Here is a 20,985-nt window from a genome sequence, read left to right as displayed (position 1 = left end):
TGAAGAACAAAAGGACAGCAACTTGTCTATTCCCCTTCCCCCAATTCCCCAATAAAAATCTTTAAAAAAAAAAAAAAAGAAGAGTAAGCTGGTGCTTCTCAAACTTGAATGTGCATACAAATCACTTAGAGACCCTGTTAAAATGCAGATTCTGATTCAGCAGGTCCGGGATGGGACCTGAGATTCTACATTTCTAACAAGCTCCCAGGTGATGATGACACGGACCATCCTTTGAGTAGCAAGCATGAACAGGTCTGTGTAGAAGGGAGACTGGAAAACAGGTAAGGGACACATCCCACAAAAGCCACATTGAGGAATCTGCACATGTCCTTAGTTGGATACGGAAGAACTTTAAGTAGTGAAAGGAGAAATCATATCTACAGTTTCAAAGATTACTCGTGTGTGTGTGTGTGTGTGTGTGTGTGTGTGTGTGTGTGGTGTGTTTGGGGGAGGGAGGTATACAGCACATTTCTGCCCCAGAGACACAGTAGTGTCCAGTCCTAAATGTGACATCTAGTCAGGATAAATTACCTATAATCTTGGTCAGATGTGATGAGAAGCAGCAGCCATGTGGGGAATCAGAATAGCGGCAGTGGTTCTGAAACTCGAGCATGCCAGGAAATCACCAGGAGGGCTTATGAAAACAGATTCCTGGGTCCAACCCCCACAGAGTTTTCTTCAGTAAACCTGGAGCAGGGCCTGAGAACCTGCATTTCTAGCTAGCTCCCAGGAGATACTAATATCAAACTTTGAGAACCACTGGTGTTGTAGAAAAGCACAGGCTTTGGGGACCATCAGACATGAATTCAAACCCTAAACCCACCACTTCCTAGCTGTGTGACTTTGGTCAAGTTTTTTGGGGCAAGGTTTTTAATTGTTGTTGTTGTTTTAACTCTCTGAGTCTTGGGTTTATTTGTAAAATAGGAATATAATACTAAACTCATGGCAGGGTGGTGCAGTGGTGATGGTAGTAAGGATTAAATAAAGTACATAAAGCACTTGGCACACAGCAGTGCTTGATGAGGCAGAGTGGCCTTGCTGGGGGTTGCAGTGGGGAGCAGGACCAGTGAGTCCACCGCAAGGAGGGAGGTATAGGCTCAGTGTAAGGAAACTTCCAGCAAAAGAGCTATCCAGCTAAGGAAGACGCTACCACCATGAATGAATCAGGCAGAAGCAGGTGACCACGGAAGGAGGTGAAAGACAGTATCCCTACCCCAGTGAGAAAGGTAAGCCAGAGAAGCCTTATGACCTACCTCCCTTGAAACTCAAGAAATTCATGATTCCCTTGAAAATATGGGACAGCCTATCAACCCAAGCAACCTAAAGGTAGAACAAAACAAGGCAAAGTTCCACCCAGAGTTGGGTCTGATAAAGACCATTTTTGAAGAACTTCAGGGGTCAAGGAACCCAGGAGTTCAGAGCGGGGAAGTGACATACCCGTGGTCACATAGCCAGTTATCTGCCGAGTGAAGACGGTCCAGCTGTACCAAGCCTGACACAGGAGAATGATCAGAGGTTTGTCACCACAGTGGGAGCCATGGGACAATGGGACAACTTGAGGTCATGATTAGAGATGTCCAAAGAACTGAGCTGCACAGGTTAATCTCTTTTTGTCTCCTTTTACCCTTCCTCTCTAATTCTTGTCCTCTCTGATTCTTTGTCTTCCTTGTCCCTCCCCCAACTCGATGCTTTTCTACTAATAAACAACAGTTTGGTATTTACCCTTTACTTCAGGATTATTTTGAAAGGAATACTAATGAAGGCAGACTAGTGCTACTACATACTAAAATACATCACAGAGCTATCCAAACTGCTTGGTACTGGAGAAGACAGACAAGACTTAAACATACATATTGAAATAGAAGCAGTATTGCAAGAAAATATATACTTTCAAACAATCTTGACACGGAAAGTTTTCTAAGGATGAAACAAAATCCAGAAGCCAAAAAAAAAAAAAAAGATATATACGAAGGAAGAAAATGAAAAAAATATACATCACTGGGCCGGCCGAGTGGCGCAATGGTTAAGAACTGGCCAGATGGCCCTGGTTCGGATCCCACATATGAGGGCCAGTGACACTGCCCTCTACAGCTAAGATGCTGAACAACAGCTCAACCAGGAGCAAGGCAGCCGTAAGTCGCCGACAACGGCATAGGCTGCAGCCCCTGCTGCAGTGGGTTGCCATGGGCTACCGTGTGTAGCCAGCAGCCAGCGTGAGCGGCCAGCAGTCACAGTGAGAGGCTGTCCAGAAGCCAGTGACTGATGTGCCTCGCCCGGGAAGAGCCAACTTGGGCTAGTGAAGCAACGTCCTCCACAACTAGACTGAAGAACAAAAGGACAGCAACTTGTCTGTTCCCCTTCCCCAATTCCCCAGTGCTGTTCCCATCCCCCAATTCCCCAATTAAAAAAAACAAAAAACAAAAAAAAGATTCTCAACATCATTCATAATTTTAAAAAATGCAAATCAAAATAATGACATCTCATTTTTTTTTACTATGAGAGTCACAAAGCTTTAAAAAACTGAGTATGGGCCAGCCGACTGGCACGTTGGTTAAGAGCTGGCTTGGGACGCCAGGACCCTGGTTCGGATCCCACATGAAGGCCAGTGACACTGCCCTCTACAGCTAAGATGCTGAACAACAGCTCGACCTGGAGCTGGGCTGCCATGAGTCACCGGCGACGGCGTACGCTGCAGCCCATGCTATAGTGGGCTGCCATAAGCTACCGTGTGTGGCCGGCAGCCAGCGTGAGCGGCCGGTAACCGGTGTGAGCTGCCAAGAGCCGCTGTGAGCAGCCGTCCAGAGGCCGATGACCAATCAGCCTCACCTGGGAAGAGCGCAATGATAATACCAACATGCGACAGTGAAGCAACGTCCTCCACAACTAGACTGAAGAATAAAAGGACAGCAACTTGTCTATTCCTCTCCCCCAATTCCCCAATAAAATCTTTAAAAAAAAAAAGTCTTAAATCTATAACAAAAATATGAATATTAAAAAAAATCTGAGTACACTAGACATAGGTAAATTGGTCAAGTCTTTGGGGAAGGCAATTTAGCAATATTTACTTAAAAGGGAGGTAGAACTATTATTAAAGGACTGCCAACCTAAGTTATTAGTAGAAAAAACAGTAAAAAGCACAGCACTGTATGTAGAGCATAATCTCATTTGTTTAAATGTTTTTAAAAGCATGTACCAAAGCCAGAAAAAGACATCACAAGAAAAGGACACTACAAATGAGTATTTCTCATGAACATAGATTAAAAAATCCTTAATAAAATATTAGAAAATCAAATCCAGCAACATATAAAAAGGTTTATATATCACGACCAAGTGGGGTTTATCCCAGGAATGCAAGGTTGGCTTAATATCTGAAACTCAATCAATGTAATATACCATATAAATAGGATAAAGAACAAAACCTACACAATCATCACAATAGATGCAGGAAAAACACTTGACAAAACCCAACCAACATGCATGATAAAAATGCTCAACAAACTAGGAATAAAAAGGAACTTCCTCAATCAGATGAAGGGAGGCTATGAAAAACCACATCATGCTTAATGGCGAAAGACTGAATGCTTCCCCCTACGATGAGGAACAAAGCAAGGATGTGCACTCTTGCCATTTCTATTCAACATTGTATGTAAATATACTTAATGTGCACTGAAGCAAACAATTAATTAATTAAAGGTATTCAGATTAAAAAGAAGTAAAAGTGCTTTTATTTGCAGATCACATATCTTGTATCTAGAAAATCCAAAGGAATCCACAAAACTACTAGAACTAATTGTATCCCCACATACTAGCAACAAACAATTCAAAACCAAATTAAGAAAAAATACTTCCATTTATAATAGCTTCAAAAAGAATGAAATATTTAGGAATAAACATTTTAAAAGGACTTGTATAATGGAAAAAACAAAAGACTGCTAAGAGAAATGAAAGATCTAAATTGGAGAGACATTCCATGTTAATGGATTAGAAGACTCAGTATTGTTAGGATGACAATTCTCCCCAAGCTGATCTACAGCTTCAGTGCAATCTCTATCAAAATCCTGGCAGACTTTTTTGTAGAAACTGACAAGAAGACCCTCTAATTTTTATGTAAATACAAAGGACCCAGAACATCCAAGCCAACTTTAAAAAAGAACAAAATTGGAGGATTTATACTTCCCAGTTTCCAAGCTTATGATAAAGCTACAGTAATTAAGACAGTGTGTAAGAATAAGCTTAAAGATCAATGGAACACAATTAAAAGTCCAGGAATAAATGTTTACATTTACAATAAACTGACTTTCAACAAAGTTGCCAAAGCAATTCAACAGGAAAAAGATAGCCTTTTCAACAAATGGTGTTTGGACAACTGGTAGCCATAAGCAAAAGGAACCTCACACCATACACAAAAATTAACTCAAAATGGATCACAGACCTAAATAGAAAAGCTAAAACTATAAAACTTCTAGAAGAAAAGCTAGGAGAAAATCTTTGTGACCTTGGGTTAGGTAAAGCTATCTATCATCGATACAACATCAAAAGCACAATCTACATTTTAAAAATTGATATACTGGATTTCATCAAAATTTAAAACTTTACATTTCAAAAGATATCAAGAAAATAAAAGACAGGCCACAGACTAAGAGAAAAATCTTTGTAAACCACATATATGATAGGGGACTTGTGTTCAGAATATATAAAGAAACCTGCAACTTAATAATAAGACGACAAACAAATCCAATTAAAAAATGGGCAAAATAATTGTAATATGGCCGCAGGGATAGAAAAAGACAGTCCGAGGAATACAATCAATAATGTTGTAAGCATTTCGTAGGGGGCCAGATGGACCCATGTCCTTTTGGGGTGTCCACTTCATAGTTGATGTAGAGGCCTGACCACCGCATTGTATTTCTGAGACTGATGTTGAATAATACTGTATGTCAACTATAATTATATATACATATAACCTCGGGACATGGAGTAGAGTGCGGGAACGGATGGATTCAATGGAATTGTAATAGATAAGCATGATATTGGGGGTGGGAGGGCAGTGGATGGGGGGAGGGGGGTTGTTACTTTGTGAGGGTGAAAAGGGTAACTATTGCAAAAACAAACAAACAAAAAAAATAATAAAAAAAATAAAAAATGGGCAAAAGATTCGTACAGACATTTCGCCAAAGAAGATACTGAATGGCTAATGAGCACATGAGATGATGTTCAGTGTCATTTGTCATAAGGGAAATGCAAACCAAAACCACAATGAGGTATCACCACACACACCCTAGAATGGCTAACCTCAAAAACAAGACAATAACAAGCATGGATGAGGACGTGGAGACACGGAAACCCTCACATATTGGTGCGAAAGTAAAATGGTACAGTTACTTTGGAAAGTCTGGCAGCATCTTTAAAAAGTTAAACATAAACTTTTATCATCCAGCAATTCCAATTCTAGGCATTTACCCAAAAGGAAAGGAAATATATGTCCGTACAAAGACTTGTACATGAATATTCCTAACAGTTTTGATCACAATAGTCCAAAATTGGAAACAATCCAAGCACCCATCAATTGGTGAATGGATAAACAAAATCCAGTGCAGCTATAAACTGGAACACTGTTCAGCAACAAAAAGAAGTGAACTACCAACTCATGTTACAGAACGGATGACTCTCAAAAATATTATGCTAAGTAAAAGCCAGACGCAAAAGTATGATTCCATTTATGTGAAATGTCTGGAAAAGGCAAATCTATAGAGACAGAAAGCAGATCAGTGGTTGGGCTGGTTGTGGGAGTAGGGATTGACTCCAAGTGTCAATCCCTTGACTATAAGGGAACTTGGGGTGATAGAAATGTTCTAAAACTTTGTGTCATTGTGATTACGGTTGAACAAGCCTACACATTTACTAAAAATCATTGAACTGTACTCTTAAAATGGGTAATTTTATGGTGTAAATAATACTTTATTTAAGAAAAAAAAAAAACCAGCTAGAGGAGGTATAGATGAAAGAAGTTGGGCAATATAATGGTAATTGTTGAAGTTGGATGATAGGTTATGGAGGTTCTTTTTCTATTTCTCCTACTTTTGTGTATGTGAGGGGTTTTTTTGTTTTTTTTTTAGACATTGTTATGTGCATAAATGTTCTGGAGAAATATTTTTTTAAAAATCAAAGACTATTTACCTCTAATGAATGGATTGCGGGTAGACTTTCTTTTCATTCATAGCTTTTTCATACTAACTTTTTTCCATGTTCATGGATCATCCATATTCAAAATAAATACATTTACAGGGCCGGCCGGGTGGCTCAGTTCATTAAGAGCGTGAGCTCTGAGCAACACGGCCGCTGGTTCAATTCCCACATGGGCCAGTGAGCTGCGACAGAGCTAAGCTGCCACTGAGCTGCCAACAGGTGGCAGGATGGCTCAGTTGGTTATAGCGGGTGCTCTTAAAAACAAGGTTGCTGGTTCGACTCCCGCATGGGATGGTGGGCTGCACCCCCCGCCCCCCGCAACCATTGGGTTCTCGGAAAAGTCATGATGCATGTTTGTGACAGATGGCACTAGTTCATTTTTGCAAGTACTAGAGTCATTCACATCTATGCTATTGCTATGTCATTTGATAGCTGACAGTTCTAGCTTCATTCTAAAAAAAAAATTTGAGCGATTTGGTGGAGTTTTGGAGATTTTACAAAAAATTGAAGATGGAAGACCAAACTGCATTTTTGCCGTATTTTACTGTTTTACTTCCATAAAGGGAACACGCATCAAGCTTGTGAAAAGTTGCATAAAGTTTACGGTGACAATGCTCTACAAGAACGTCAGTGCCAACAATGGTTCACAAAATTCTGTGCTGGTGATTTTGATCTCAACGATGCTCCTCAGTCAGGGAAGCCCACCGAGGTTGATGATGACAAAATAAAGGCATTGATCGAGTCAAACCCAAGTTACACGACACACGAGATTGCAGAAACATTGAACATCCATCATTCAAGCGTTCACAACTACCTGAAGAAGCTGGGATACGCAAGCAAGCTTGATATTTGGGTTCCACATGAACTCAAAGAAGTTCATTTGATGGCGCATGTAAACATCTGCAATATGCTCATTAAACGTGAGGAAAACCATCCTTTTTTGAAGTGACTGATAACTGGTGATGAGAAGTGGATTGTTTATAACAATGTGGTGCGCAAACAATCTTGGTCCCGAGGTGATGATTCGCCTCAAATGACATCGAAAGCAGACATTCATCAGAGGAAGGTTATGGTCTCAGTGTGGTGGGATTTTAAAGGTGTTCTGATTTTCGAACTCTTACTAAGGAACCAAACAATCAATTCGAATGTGTACTGTCAGCAAGTGGACAGTCTGAACGAATCCATCATCCAGAAACGTCCAGAGCTTGTTAATTGTAAAGGAGTTGTGTTCCATTGCGACATCACGAGACCACACACAAGTTTGATCACCCGTCAAAAATTATTGGAGCTTGGATGGGATGTGTTGCCACACCCACCATACTCGCCTGACCTTGTGCCATCAGACTTCCACTTGTTTAGCTCTCTTCAAAACTCCTTGCGTGGTATAACGTTCAATTCAGATGAGGCTGTAAGTCAGCACCTTGTTCAGTTTTTTGCAAATAAAGACAGGTCCTTCTATGAACGAGGAATTATGAAGCTCACTGAAAGATGGCAAAAGGTTATCAAACAAAATAGGCAAAATATCATTGATTGATCTTTGTTCTTTATATAAATAAATGACCTTTGAAAAACAGACAAAATATGTCATGACTTTTCCAAAGACCCAATAGATTGAAAGAGGAGATTGGGCTAGGAGCTGAGCTGCGCCCTCCACAACTAAGATTGAAGGACAACTTGACTTGGAGCTGATGGGAAAAACACAATGTTCCCCTTCCCCAATTCCCCAAAACTGTTACCTTCTCCAATTCCCCAATACAAAATAAAATTAAATTAAATTTTAAAATCTTAAAAATAAATAAATAACCAAATAAATAAATTTACATTTGAAGAAGGGAAAGGAGAGTTGGGCGAGTTCTCCTGACGATATACCGAAAATGGGAGCTATAAGGTAAGAACAATGCAGAGGGGATTCTGTCACCAGGTGTGTGGATAACCAGACCAGATCAACAATTCTTAACCTGGGGGAGGGTATTGCACACCCCTCTGAGAATCTCATAAAAAGCTGCAGACCCTGCTCCCAGGAAAAGAGCTACAAAAATGCAGCTTCTGATGTGTGATTCCAGGAGGGCTGAGGACTTAGAAGTTCATAGGCCCCTGCTAAGATTCCTGTATTGGGCACCATTTCAACTTTTTGTGATTCTTTGACTTCATTACCTCTGCAGCCCTGACAGCCTGACAGAGGATTGTCTGACCACAGTTCATTTCAGTAAGGAAGTTAGGGAGTAACAAAGTACCTGCTTCTTGAGAAATTCCATTGTATTTTCCTTTAATTTTTAATTGATCACCACCAGGAGCTCTCATGTGAGGTTTGATCTTGAAAAATCAATTATTTAGCAAACATCCTCTGTACATTCAGAGCCATGAAAGGAGTGGGAGTCCTAAGAGATGTGAACCGGCCCATTCAATGCCTTACTTGATGTCCATGTCACGAGATGGCAAAGGTAGCATGTCAAGGAACAAGGTGATGGCAATCTAGAAGCTCTTCGTGCTGTAATCTAACACTCCACCACTGGCAAAGATAGGGGTGACCTGGAAAGTTATAAAGCTCAAGAGACCCAAGAATCAAGGTCTTGCCTCCCTATCTGTTTTATTCTTGGGGGCCAGGCATGCCAAAAAAAAAATCTCTCCCCAACAGCCCAACGAAGTACTACTAGGACTAAAAAGTACCCTTTACCCTTCAAAAAGGTATGAACAATTAACTTCTTCCAAAGAAAATAGGAAGTTCCCCCTGAGAACTGAAAATTACTTCATTCACTTACATTTCTCTGTGGCCAGAAGTTAACCTTTTCTTTTCTGGAGCCCTCTGCCTTGCATTCTCCTTTCCCATCTATAGCATCGCCTAGCCATACAGTCTGGCCAATCTGAACAGCCTTTCTGGTTCCTAGTCCATGCTTTTCCTGCTGCAAAAGCAGCACCTTCCTTAACAGCAAGCTAGATTCTTTTTTTTTCCTTCTCAAAGATACAGTCGCCATTTTAAGATCACTCAGTAAATGCTCCTCAGATTAAGGGGGGGGGGGGAAACAAACCACAGGCACACATACACAAAGAAAAAGACTTTGGGGTACAGTCTGCCAACAGTTAACTGAAATCAATTACCCAATCAACTAAAGCTCCCTAAGAATTCAACCACACAGGCAGGATGGTTAATGACAGCTAAAGACCACTTACCAAGCAGCCCCATGGAGCTAAAGAGCAAACAGAGCAAAAAAAACAAAAAAACAAACCCAGAGTCAAATTAGCCACAGGAGACTGAAAGTGTAGCCTTTATTTCTGAGCCCACAGACACAGAATAGCTGTTGAGCAGAAATACATAAAATGACTTAAAACTGTTCTTTGAGGGTAGAGGAAAACCCGCAGCAGGCTGTAGAAATCCAATGAAACAGAGAACTACCCTCAGCAAGCAACAGACAACCGGACCGAAACCTCGAGGCCAGAAAAGTGCAGAAATAAAATTTAAGAAATGCATTGACCTTCCCTCTCTGCCTTGAGTATTTATATACATATGTGTGTGTCTGTGTGTGCGCGCACGCGCGCACACACACACACACACACACACACACACACACACACACACACACACATATAAAATCTCAGTCCAAGCAACTGGCTTAAATGGTTCGCCTCTGGAAGACTTCAAACTTTGGAGAAGGAAACTTACAGAGACCTCTCTTTGTGCTAGGCACTTTCATCTCATTTCATTTCATCATCACAATAACCTTTTGAGGACAGTATCAGCCTCCTTTTAAAAATAAGGAAACCAATTCAATATGGGATGATGAAAAGTTCTGCAGCTGCATGGCAATGATGGTTGCACAACAATGTGAATGTACGGCACGTACACATCGAATAGTCAAAATGATAAATTTTGTTATGTATATTTTACTGGAATCTTTTTAAAAAAGATTTTTTTAAAGGTAACTGAGGTTTAAAGCAAATAGTTTGCCGAAAGTCATAAAATCAGAGTGTCAGATTCTAGCCCAGGTCCTTAGACCAAGCCTTAGTTTCTTCATCTATAAAATGGGCTTTTGTAAGGATTAGATGGCATAATAGATGGGCATATGGTTTATCAATAAAATGTATTACGTGAGTAGAAAGTTTTCCCTGCAAGTAGGGTAATGTAGGGGATTACCACAGACTTTTAACAGCTTTTAAATCAGAGTGTCAGAGTAGGAAAAACTTTATATAGAAACCATCTCATTCTGGGGCTGCAAATTGAACCACCTAGACCAGCGGTTCTCAGCCTGTGGGTCGCAACCCCTTTGTGGGTCGAACAACCCTTTCACAGGGGTCGCCTAAGACCATCGGGAAAACAAAAAGATACTTACATTACGATTCATAACAGTAGCAAAATTACAGTTATAGAGTAGCAACGAAAATAATTTTACGGTTGGGGGTCACCACAACATGAGGAACTGTATTAAGGGGTCGCGGCATTAGGAAGGTTGAGAACCGCTGACCTAGACGCATCATGCAAGTGATCTAAATGGTGAAGCTGCTCAGGAGTAAGCCAAGAGGGAATTGAGGAGAAAATGATGAACTGGGCCCTGCAGGGAGAATGCTCCTAATGGGGAGTTTGGGACCAAATTTTTAAGAGAAAATGAAAACCTAGAATTGTGTAATCTCCCAATCATTAAACACTGAAAACTCAAAAAAATTTGAAGTCCTGTGCCAATGTACAACACGCCCCCCCCCCATAAAGTCCATGTGAAGATGTGGTCTATGGATTGCCAATTATATCTCATCTACCTGAAGGAGAAACAGAGGCCCAAAGATGTTAAGGCCACCCAGACTCCATTCTCAAACAGCCTTAAGAATTCAGTTCCAGGGCCGGCCAAGTGGCTCGTTGGTTAAGAGCTTGCCCAAGAGTACGAGTGCTGAGCAACAGGGTCGCCGGTTCGATTCCCACATGGGCCAGTGATGCTGCGCCCTGAGCTGAGCTGCCAACAGGTAGGATGGCTCAGCTGGTGAGAGCACGTGCTCCTAACAACAAGGCTGCCGGTTCAAATGTTGGGCTACACCCAACCGCAACTAAACACTGAACTCAGCACCTTGAGCTGAGCTGCCGCCCAGGTGGCTCAGGGGATAGAGTGCGTGCTCTTAACAACAAGGCTGCCGGTTCAACTCCCGCATGGGATGGTGGCTACACCCACCCGCAACTAAGACTGAACTCGGCACCTTGAGCTGAGCTGCTGCCCGGATGGCTCAGTGGATACAGCATGCGCTCTTAACAATGAGGCTGCTGGTGCCACTCCCACATGGGATGGTGGATATGCCCACGTGCAACTAATTGAACGCAGCACCTTGAGCTGAACGGTGCGACTGGACTTGGAACTGAGCTTGCTGCGCCCTCCACAACTAAGATTAAAGGATAACAACTTGGCTCTTCTCCTCCCCCAATTCCCCAACACTGTTTCCGTCCCCTAATTCCCCAATAAATTCTTTTAAAAAAAAAAAGAAAAAAAAAGAATTCAGTTCCAACTTGTGATTTTTGTTTTTAAGAACTGCTAATAGTATTTAGCATACCTTCTGAATACAAAATCTAGGATTGCAAACCCTGGGAGGGCTGCCAGTTTAATGCTCAGGCATAGGTGAGAAATCATGATAGGAAGGCAGAGAAAGAAGCAATGAAGAGGAATGAGTCAGAATTGATAAGTCCTGGGTGTCCCCAACCATGTCCCATTTGGGAAATACTAGTGTCAGCAAATGGTTCAGGGATCAAAGCAGGTTTGGGGGGTGGTAGGTGGCTCCTATCACTGTCTGTGGCCAGATGGCCCTGCTCATCCTGGGTCCTTCCCACCTTCCTGCCAGTGCCTACAGATCAAAACTCAACCTTCTCCAGCGTTCTGCAACCTGCTTCTTTAATGTGGAGATCAAAGGGGAACTTTTGTCCAAGTTGTAAAAGAGAAACCAAGAGGCAACTTAATGCCTGGCTCTGCCTCCTCTGTACTTCCTAAGGGGATTAAGGGCACTCCTTTAAAGGGATTCCTCAGAGAAACACATTTGAACCAAGGCCTGGTGTCGGCACCTCAGCTCCAGGGACACAGTGGCTCCTGAAGAATATGTGCCAGGTGGGGCAACTCAAGAGATCGGTCAACACAATCAACAGCCAAAAGCTTGGAAAGGCCACAGGGACTATGCTCATGGCAAAAACCCAAAATCAATCTGATTTTATAGGCATGTTAGCAGAAGTCACCTTAAGTGCAAGTATTCTAAACAACTGAATTTCCAACCTGGTATTTAGAAATTGTCAAGTCCACACCTTAATTTCACATATGACAGACATGGAAACAGACCAATAAAGACAAAGGAACTTGCCCCAGGCCACACAGTGGATCAGTGGCAGTGCTGGGACTAAGCATAGGCTGCTGACTCCTGCTCCAGTGCTCCTTCCTTCATGGGCTGATGCCCATCTGCAAGTGAGGCCCAGAGGAGACAGCAACTTCCCATACACGGAACTAGTGACCGAGTCCAGGCCTCCTGCCTCCTGTTCTAGGACTCTACCATCCAGAGTGCACCACTAAAAACAGTCCCTGTGCTTCTGACTGAGCGGGTGGGGGGAGGGGAGGGCTGGCTAGCACTGCCTCCATCTGCTCAAGGGAGCCTGCGGGTCATGAGGTCCATTCCCCTGCCTCTGGACTAGATCAAATTAAAGTAACCTCAAAACAATGTAAACCGACCCAGTAAATCCATTCCTAGATATACATCCAAGAAAACTGAAAACATGTTCACACAAAAACTTACACATGAATGTTCACAGCAATATTATTCATAATAGCCAAAAGGTGCAAACAATCCCATTGCCCATCAATGGATAAAAGGATAAATAAAATATCATTTATCCATACAATGGAATATTTGGCCATAAAAAGGAATGAAGTACTGATACATGCTACAACATGGATTACCTTTGAAAACATTATACTATGTGTAAAAAAAAAAAAAAAGCCAGATACAAACCACTACCTATTGTATGATTACACTTATGTAATGTCTAGAATAGGTAAATCTATAGACAGAATGTAAATTAGTGGTTGCCAGGGGCTGGGGAGGGGGAGTGTGGGAAGCGACTGCTAATGGGCTTCTTTCTTTCTGGGGTGAAGAAAATGTTGTGGAAGTACACAGTGGTAAAGGTTGCACAACTTTGTGAATATACTAAAAACCACCAAACCGGATACTTTAAAAGAGTGAATTTTATGGTATATTAATTATAGTGATAGAAAAAGAAAAAGATGAAATCCAAAACAGTATGAACAATGATAGATGTGAGAGAAGTACACAGACTTTTATTCTCCACATGGAGGTTTCTAGACTCCTGAGATGCCTATAAATGTACTCGATGGCCAGTTCCTAAGTTCTGCCACAATAATATTTCCAAAAGCATATTTCATATGCTCAATATTTCCTATTTCCATAAAGAGTGACATATGAGCCTGTCTCTCACCTCCAACCTAGCAAGGCTAACTTGTATCCTGTAACTTTATAACAGAGTCATCTAAACCCAGGGCAGGAGAAAGGCAGTAAAACCAGAGAGAACTTGAGTTTACACCAGCCACACTCCTATGGTGGGAGAAGTCGTGTATTGCAGGTTCAGGAAACATCCACTGTGCTAACACAGAGCTGGGAGATGGCAGCCCAACCCTAAGGGGAAAAGAGCCATTCAAGAAGGAAAGGGAGGAGGGGGAAAAGCCAATCAATACTACCGCTTGAAACCTGCACCCACAACCCGAACTTTCAAAAGAGCAAACCAAAAACCCGGCCTGTTCCCACGGTCACTGAATCCACTAGCTCAGTTCCTCTCTGGTTGTATGACATGCCGCAGAAACCCATACACCCCCAAGCAGCTCCACACGCTTCCACCCCAGTGGTTGTGAAACAGCCTGTGTGTAGAAGGGTGTGGGGACTGTTACGACTTCCGTGTAAAGTGCTTCACACAGAACAAACTCAAGCCTATCTGTGACCCCACTGTGCCTGTTACACATATCCCTTGGTAATAAACTTGTTTCCATACCCTTCACTATCGCATCAAACATGAAGTTTGTTGTGTGCACCTTTTAAATTGGCCTATGGGTCACTGTATACATTACATCCTGCTTCCTGAAACGAGTTATTGTATTCACAGCACTCAGCACTATCTGACTTTATCTTGTTCACCTTATTTGTTTACTTGTTCTCTCCCTCCTCAGACTAGAAAAGCTCCACGAGGGCTGGGACCTTGACCCTCTCTAATTTATAACTACATCCCTTGGTCTTTTCTTTTTTTTTTAGCTGAGCCATCCTGCTACCTATTGGCAGCTTAGCGGCTGCTCAGCTCGGGCTGGCCTCGAACCGCTGTTGCTCAGAGCTCAAACTCTTGAGCGAGCTCTTAACCAACAGAGCCACTCAGCCGGCCCCTACATCCCTTGGTCTTAAAACAGAGCAGACACACATATATTTGTTGATTATGTAAATGTGTACTAGAATTATGTACCGCTAACTTATTGACTCTTAAAAACCACTGAACAGGGCAGGAATTTCCCAACGCAATGCTATAAATGCCACTTTATTAAACATTTTCCCTATGGCAAGAGAGGGTGTGACTTTTCCTGTTATGCTCTTACACCATCTTGTTCTGAATGCGGTCCAGAAAAAAAATGGGTTTCAACATGCCACTTTCGGGATTTTCCCCATTCATTGTTCAGATTAAAGTCTGACACCACAGAAACCAGGCATGGCTGTGAAATCTTTTACCTGACCTCTGAAATTCTAAATAATGAATCCCTCATAAAACAAAAAGGATAAGGTATCAATTGGTTAACAAGAGGGAAACCCATTATCAGCCAATAATCTACCCTTGTTTGGTGAAAACCAACATCAAAGAATTTAAACAAGAATCTTTGTTAAAATCAAATGTCATTTCCTTTTCTCGGTCTACCTTTGCATTCACTCCCAGGATAAAATTATCTGCTAAGGAAGCAACATATAGAAAGAGCTAGAAAATCACTGGACTAAATGTCTTCAATTTTGAATCTGGTCTCTTGACAAGCGGAATGTGAGCCACGCTTCTGGAAGAAAGGCCAGTCCTTCAGAGATCTACTTCCAGGGTTCTGTACCAGGAGCCAAGTTCTGACCCACTTTCCAGGCACACTGCATCCTTATTCACACAGGCTTCATCCTAACCAGCTCCACCCTAATAAACTTCATTCCTAATGAGTTGTGTAGCCCTGTAAGGGCATGGGAAGGGGAAGCAGCCAGACAGGGCTAGTATAGTGTTTTTTAAAACGTAGTACAGACCACCTCCATCATAATCACTGGAGTGCTCATAAACGTGGATTCCTGGACATCACCTAGCCCTACATAATTAGGATCTTTGGGAATAGGGCTCAGGAAAATGCATTTTCAACATGCCCCCCCACCCCAGTCTTATGCACAGTAAAGTTTGAGAACCAATGGGATAAATGCTCCCCAGGAAAGGCATAGAGTTGAATGAGAGGAGACAGGAAAAATGGTGACGGAAGGGTCTGGGGACGGTAGACTGGATAAGAGCATGCTCCGGGGTAGCGGCAGTCAAAACGGGTGAGCGATGGGAACAGGTGAGGGTGGAGGTGAGGACCGGGCTCTGGAAAGAATCTGAAACAGGGCTTGGGCTGGGAGGCTGGTCAAAGGCGAGGTCGCAACCGCGGACTGGTCAGGATAGTGGGGAGGCGGGGAGGCTGAGAGAGCAGAGTCTGGACGTGAGGGGGAGGAGCAAGGGTGGGAATAATGGGGAGACTCTTCTGAAGGGTTAAGGCTGGGAAGTGGAAATTGGAAAATGGGGGCCACAAAAGGCAGAGACCAAAGTAGGATAGGAGCCCGCGAAGACGGTAGACGAGACCTTTCCTGGGACCCAGTGTCTCCCCCAAAACTCCGGGCCTTGACAAGCCTGAGTGCGGGGCCAATGCCGGGGATGGGGGAGTTTGGGGAGACAAGCCCAGTCAGGGACATCCCTTAGGCCTGAGCTAGGGGTTCCGGAGGTGGCTAGGGCCAGGCATGGGGCGCCGGAAGATCCTGGGATCCCCCGGAGAACCCCGCTCCAGCTCCGGCTCCCGGAGTCTCCTTCACTCACCATCGCCGCCGCCATCTTGGATCCACGTGTCGCCGTAATGACGTCAGCGGAAGTGGTGTTTCCCTGGCTATGGAATTCAACTCCGCGAGGTGCCTCCCGATTTCAATCGCTCCTGTAGTTGCGGTTGGGAGGGACAAAGGATACTTAGCTCCTGATCCGTAGCCTGGTCTGAGCAGTCAAGTCGCTGATTAGGAGAGGAGAGAGGATGGTGTAACTATGGGAGCCATATTAGCTCCTGGCAGAAACTGCACCGCCCCCTTCTCCACTGCATTGTGGGTAATGGGAGTGTGCGTAAACGCGCTTGTTCTTTGGGCGCCATCTTTACTATTGGCAGGAAGACCCGTTGCCAGGGTTACCTGAGGCCTTGATTTGTGTGAGTGGGGTGGTTACCAGGGCTGTAATAGCAGCTCGACTCTGAGAATATAATTATATATTTAATTACTTGCTTGACTATCCTATATCCTTTCTAATAGACTGTAATCCCTATGAGAGTAGGATCCTGTCTTTTATTTAACCTCACTCTGCTTCATTCTCATCTGTAAAATGGGGAGGGGATTATTATAATAGCTTCATCATATTTTTATGATGAGGATTCAATGACATAATGTTACATAGCATGTATTCAATAAATAATCGTCATTATACTCTTATGTATACTCCTTCAGGCATATAGTAGGTGCCCAATACAATACACCATTTATTAAATGAATGAAAGCAGCATATTTAGTGGAGGAAGACATCTTTGAATGTGGACTTCATCATGTGCTAGCTAGTTAGGTAAGTATGTGACTTGAGGCAAGTCACTCAACCTTCCTATGCCTTAGTTTCCACTCTCTGGAAAAGGGGACTCAAAAGAGTCATGGTGTTAAAATTGGGAGAGACCTGGCAGTTCATTTGGTCCATGTGTCACTGTAAAGTGGATACAGTACCAGTGCTGTCTGTGGCTGTTTCAGAAAGTTGTTAAGGGCCGGCCGAGTGGCGCGTTGGTTAAGAGCTGGCTTGGGACGCCAGCTCTGAGCAGCAGGGCCCTGGTTTGGATCCCACATGAGGGCCAGTGACACTGTCCTCTACAGCTACGATGGTGAACAACAGTTCGACCCGGAGCTGGGCTGCTGTGAGTCACTGGTGATGGCGTAGGCTGCAGCCTCTGGTGCAGTGGGCTGCCGTAAGCTACCGTGTGTGGCCGGCAGCCAGTGTGAGCGGCCTGCAGCTGGTGTGAGCTGCCAAGAGCCGCCATGAGTGGCTGTCCAGAGGCCGGTGACCCATCTGCCTCACCCGGGAAGAGTGCAATGATAATACCAACATGGGCCAATGAAGCAATGTCCTGCACAACTAGACTGAAGAACAAAAGGACAGCAACTTGTCTGTTCCCCTCCCCCAATTCCCCAATGGAAAAAAAAATCTTAAAAAAAAAAGTTGTTAAAACATTAATGATTAATAATAATAATAATCAGCACTTACCATTTACTGTGTGCTGCAGCATTTAGCATTATGCTAAAACTATTCATAAAACTTTCTTATGTAATCCTATCTCTTGGCAAGGGACAGTTGAACTCTGATCCCCACCTATGACCTGTGGTGGATTGTCTGCAAGAATGATTGCCAACAAGTCCTCCCATCTTTGCATGAGCATGCTGTTTCCACCATCAACAGGTAGATTCTGTTTCTCCTTCCTTTGACTCTGGCTGGTCATGTCACTTGCTTTGACCAATAGAATATGGTATAAATGACTGCCAGTTCTGGGTCTTGGTCTTAAGAGGCTTGGCAGCTTCTGCTTCCACCATGTAGGTCTAAAGAAGTCTGGCTACCCTGCTGGAGAGCCATATGGAGAGAGAAGGAGGTCCAGCCAACTCCTCAAGACATTCTAGAAACTCCAGCTAAGTACTAAAATTGTGAATGAAGTCATATTGGGCATTCCAACCCCAGCTGAACTGCCAGCTGAATGCAGTCACATGCATAACCTCATCCAGCATCAGCTGAGCCCAGTTGTTCTAGATTTTGGAGTGGTTTCTTATGCATCAATAGAAAATTAAAACACACACCTATTAGCTCTTGTGACCTGCACAACCACCCCAAAGAGTAGCAGAACAGATATCCTCCCCAAGGGGGAGGAAGTTGGGGAGACTAGGAGGGACTAGCCTGGAATCTCATAGCTAGTAAACCATAAATTGCAAGCTAGCAGCCAGCTCTCCGGGAGCCTGCATCCTGGGGGTTTCCCACCATTTCTGGATGATAAGGGACAAAGCTCCACAAATGGCATATGATTCCTCCTCAGTTTTCCATTTCCCCCCTCCTCATGCTTTCTATTTCCCCCAAAGGGCTTTCATATCCCCATCTCCTTTGGTAACATCCACCAGAATCCTGGAGCTAGACTGCCAGAGTTTAGATCCCATTCCCACTTCTCACTAGCTCCATCACATTGGTAAGTTTCTTTTTTCCTTTAAAAAACTTTTATTGTGGTAAATATACATCATATAAAATTTACCATTTTAATTGCTTTTAAATGTACAATTCAGTGGTATCAAATATATGCACAATATTGTGCAATCATCACCACCATCCATCTCCAGAACTTTTCATCACCCCAAACCAAAATTCTATACTCATTAAACACTAGCTCCCCATTATACCTTACCCCACTCCACCCTGGCCCTGGTAACCATGATTCTACTTCCTGTCTCTATGAATCTGCCTAATTCTAGATACAGTACAACCTTGGATTGCGGGTAACTTGGTTTGCGAGTGTTCCGCAAGACGAGCAAACATTTCTAATACATTTTAACGTGGTAAACAAGAGATGTCTTGCAATAGAAGCAGTTTGTTTCTGGAACAAATTATGCTCACAAACCAAGCTATTACTGTATCTAGATACCATAAATGGAATTATGCAATATTTGTCTTTTTGTGTCTGGCTTATTTCACTTAGCATAATGTTTTCAAGTGTCATCCATGTTGTAGCATGTATCAGAATTGTATTCCTTTTTAAGGCATTTGGGTTGTTTCCATCTCTTAGCTATTGTGACTAATGCTGCTATGAATGTGAGTATACAAATATCCGTTTCCGTCACTGCTTTCATTTCTTTTGGGCATATCCAGAAGTGGAATTGCTGAATCATGTGATATTCTATGTTTAACTTTTTGAGGAACTGCCGTACTATGTTCCACAGTGGCTGTACAAGGGTTCCAATTTCTCCACATCCTCACCAACATTTGTTCTTTTCTGTTGTTGTTGTTGTTGTTGTTGCTGTTTTTAATAATAACCATTCTAATGGGTGTGAAGATGGGCAAGTTTCTTAACCTCTCTAAACCTCAACTTCCTCGACTGTAGAGCACGTATCATAATACCTAATAGGATGGTTATGTGGGCTGAAGAAGTTAATACATATCAAAGCTTAGAATAGTGCCTGTCACGTGATAAGTCCTATACTGTATACATGTTTACTATTATTAGTTTGAGGTCAGTAGTACAGTCCTTTTTATCTTTGGAACGATGGAGACATTAAGATAAAGAGATGATGAGAAATTTGGACAAGGTTACCCAATGAATCAGAAGGGGGCTGAGGCTTGACTCAAATCCATTGAGTCGCATCCATGCCACTGCTGTACAACCAGACAGACAGACAAAACCAAAACCCAAACCAAAGGGCTCTTATAGTAACATCAGGGCATGTAGTTCCAAATACCTGCAAAAGTGCTTCTCCAGGAGAATGGGTGGGTGGGGCTGGGCTTAGAGGAAGCCAATCTGATCCCTAGGTGTTTCCAAGGAGAAGGGTAGGATGTACTAGTCTGTGTCCTTTTCACACTGGTTTCAGTTATCTATTGCTACATAACTCACAACCCTAAAACTTAGTGTCTCAAATCAATGATTTATTTATTTCTCTGGATTCCTGGCAACCTGGGCAATTCTGATGGTATCACCTGGGAGCTCTCGCATATTCTCTTCTGATGGCTCGACTGGGGCTGAAGGGTACAAGGTGGCCTCGTATGTCTGGGTGGTTGGTGCTGGCTATCAGACAGGCCTTTCTCTCCACATGGTCTCTCATCCCCAAGGGGGTAGCCTAGGCCTCTTCACACTGTGGTCTCGGGTTCATGAGGGTGAGAGTGAAAGCTGTGAGGCTCTTCCTGAGGCCTAAGCTTTAGAACTCCCATAGCATCAGTTCTGCCACATTCTATTGATCCAAACAAGTCACAAGGTCAGTCCAGAGTCAAAATGGGAGGGGACCACACAGGGGCATGAGTTTAAGGTGTGATTCGTTGGTGGTTATTCTGTGATAATCCACTGTGCTATCCTTGCCTCAGCCACCTTCCACCTCTCTCTCACCTAGGCTTCTGTGGTAGCCTTCTGTGTGGTTTTCCTGTTCCTACTCTTGTCACCTCTAATTTCTTAGTCTGCATTTAATAGCCAAAGCAGTCTTTTAAAAACAAGAATTTGGCAGTGTTTCTCCCATTTAAAACTCTCAAGGGCTTCCCATTGCAATTCACATAAAATCCAGAGTCCTCACCATGGACTGCAAGGCTCTGCATGATCTGGCCTTATCCCCTACCATTCTCCCCTTCACTTGCCCTGTTGCAGCCACACAGACCTCCTGGAACTTGTCAACTCATCTCCACCTCAGGCCTTTGTACTAGCAGTTCTTTATGTCTGGAATCTTCTCTCGGATTTTGTGTGGTTGGCTCCTTCTCATATTTAGGTCTCAGCTCAACTGACTGTCACCTCC

General features: G+C 43.1%; 1 protein-coding gene across 1 annotated transcript in view; it reads right to left on the bottom strand.

Moving 5' to 3' along the window:
- Window positions 1-16,500, bottom strand: part of TM9SF4 (transmembrane 9 superfamily member 4) — a 57,449-nt gene extending 40,949 nt beyond the window's left edge. The window contains exon 1 of the mRNA XM_019645690.1: window positions 16,268-16,500. Coding sequence (XP_019501235.1) covers window positions 16,268-16,282 — 15 coding nt within the window. The 5' untranslated portion in view covers window positions 16,283-16,500. The remainder of the gene's footprint in view (window positions 1-16,267) is intronic.
- Window positions 16,501-20,985: the final 4,485 nt, after the last annotated feature.

This window comes from Hipposideros armiger, unplaced genomic scaffold (genome assembly GCF_001890085.2).
Source record: "Hipposideros armiger isolate ML-2016 unplaced genomic scaffold, ASM189008v1 scaffold_94, whole genome shotgun sequence".
NCBI classification, from domain to species: Eukaryota; Metazoa; Chordata; class Mammalia; order Chiroptera; family Hipposideridae; genus Hipposideros; species Hipposideros armiger.
Note: the sequence above shows the minus strand (reverse complement) of the source record. Positions and strands in the feature narration are given on the sequence as shown.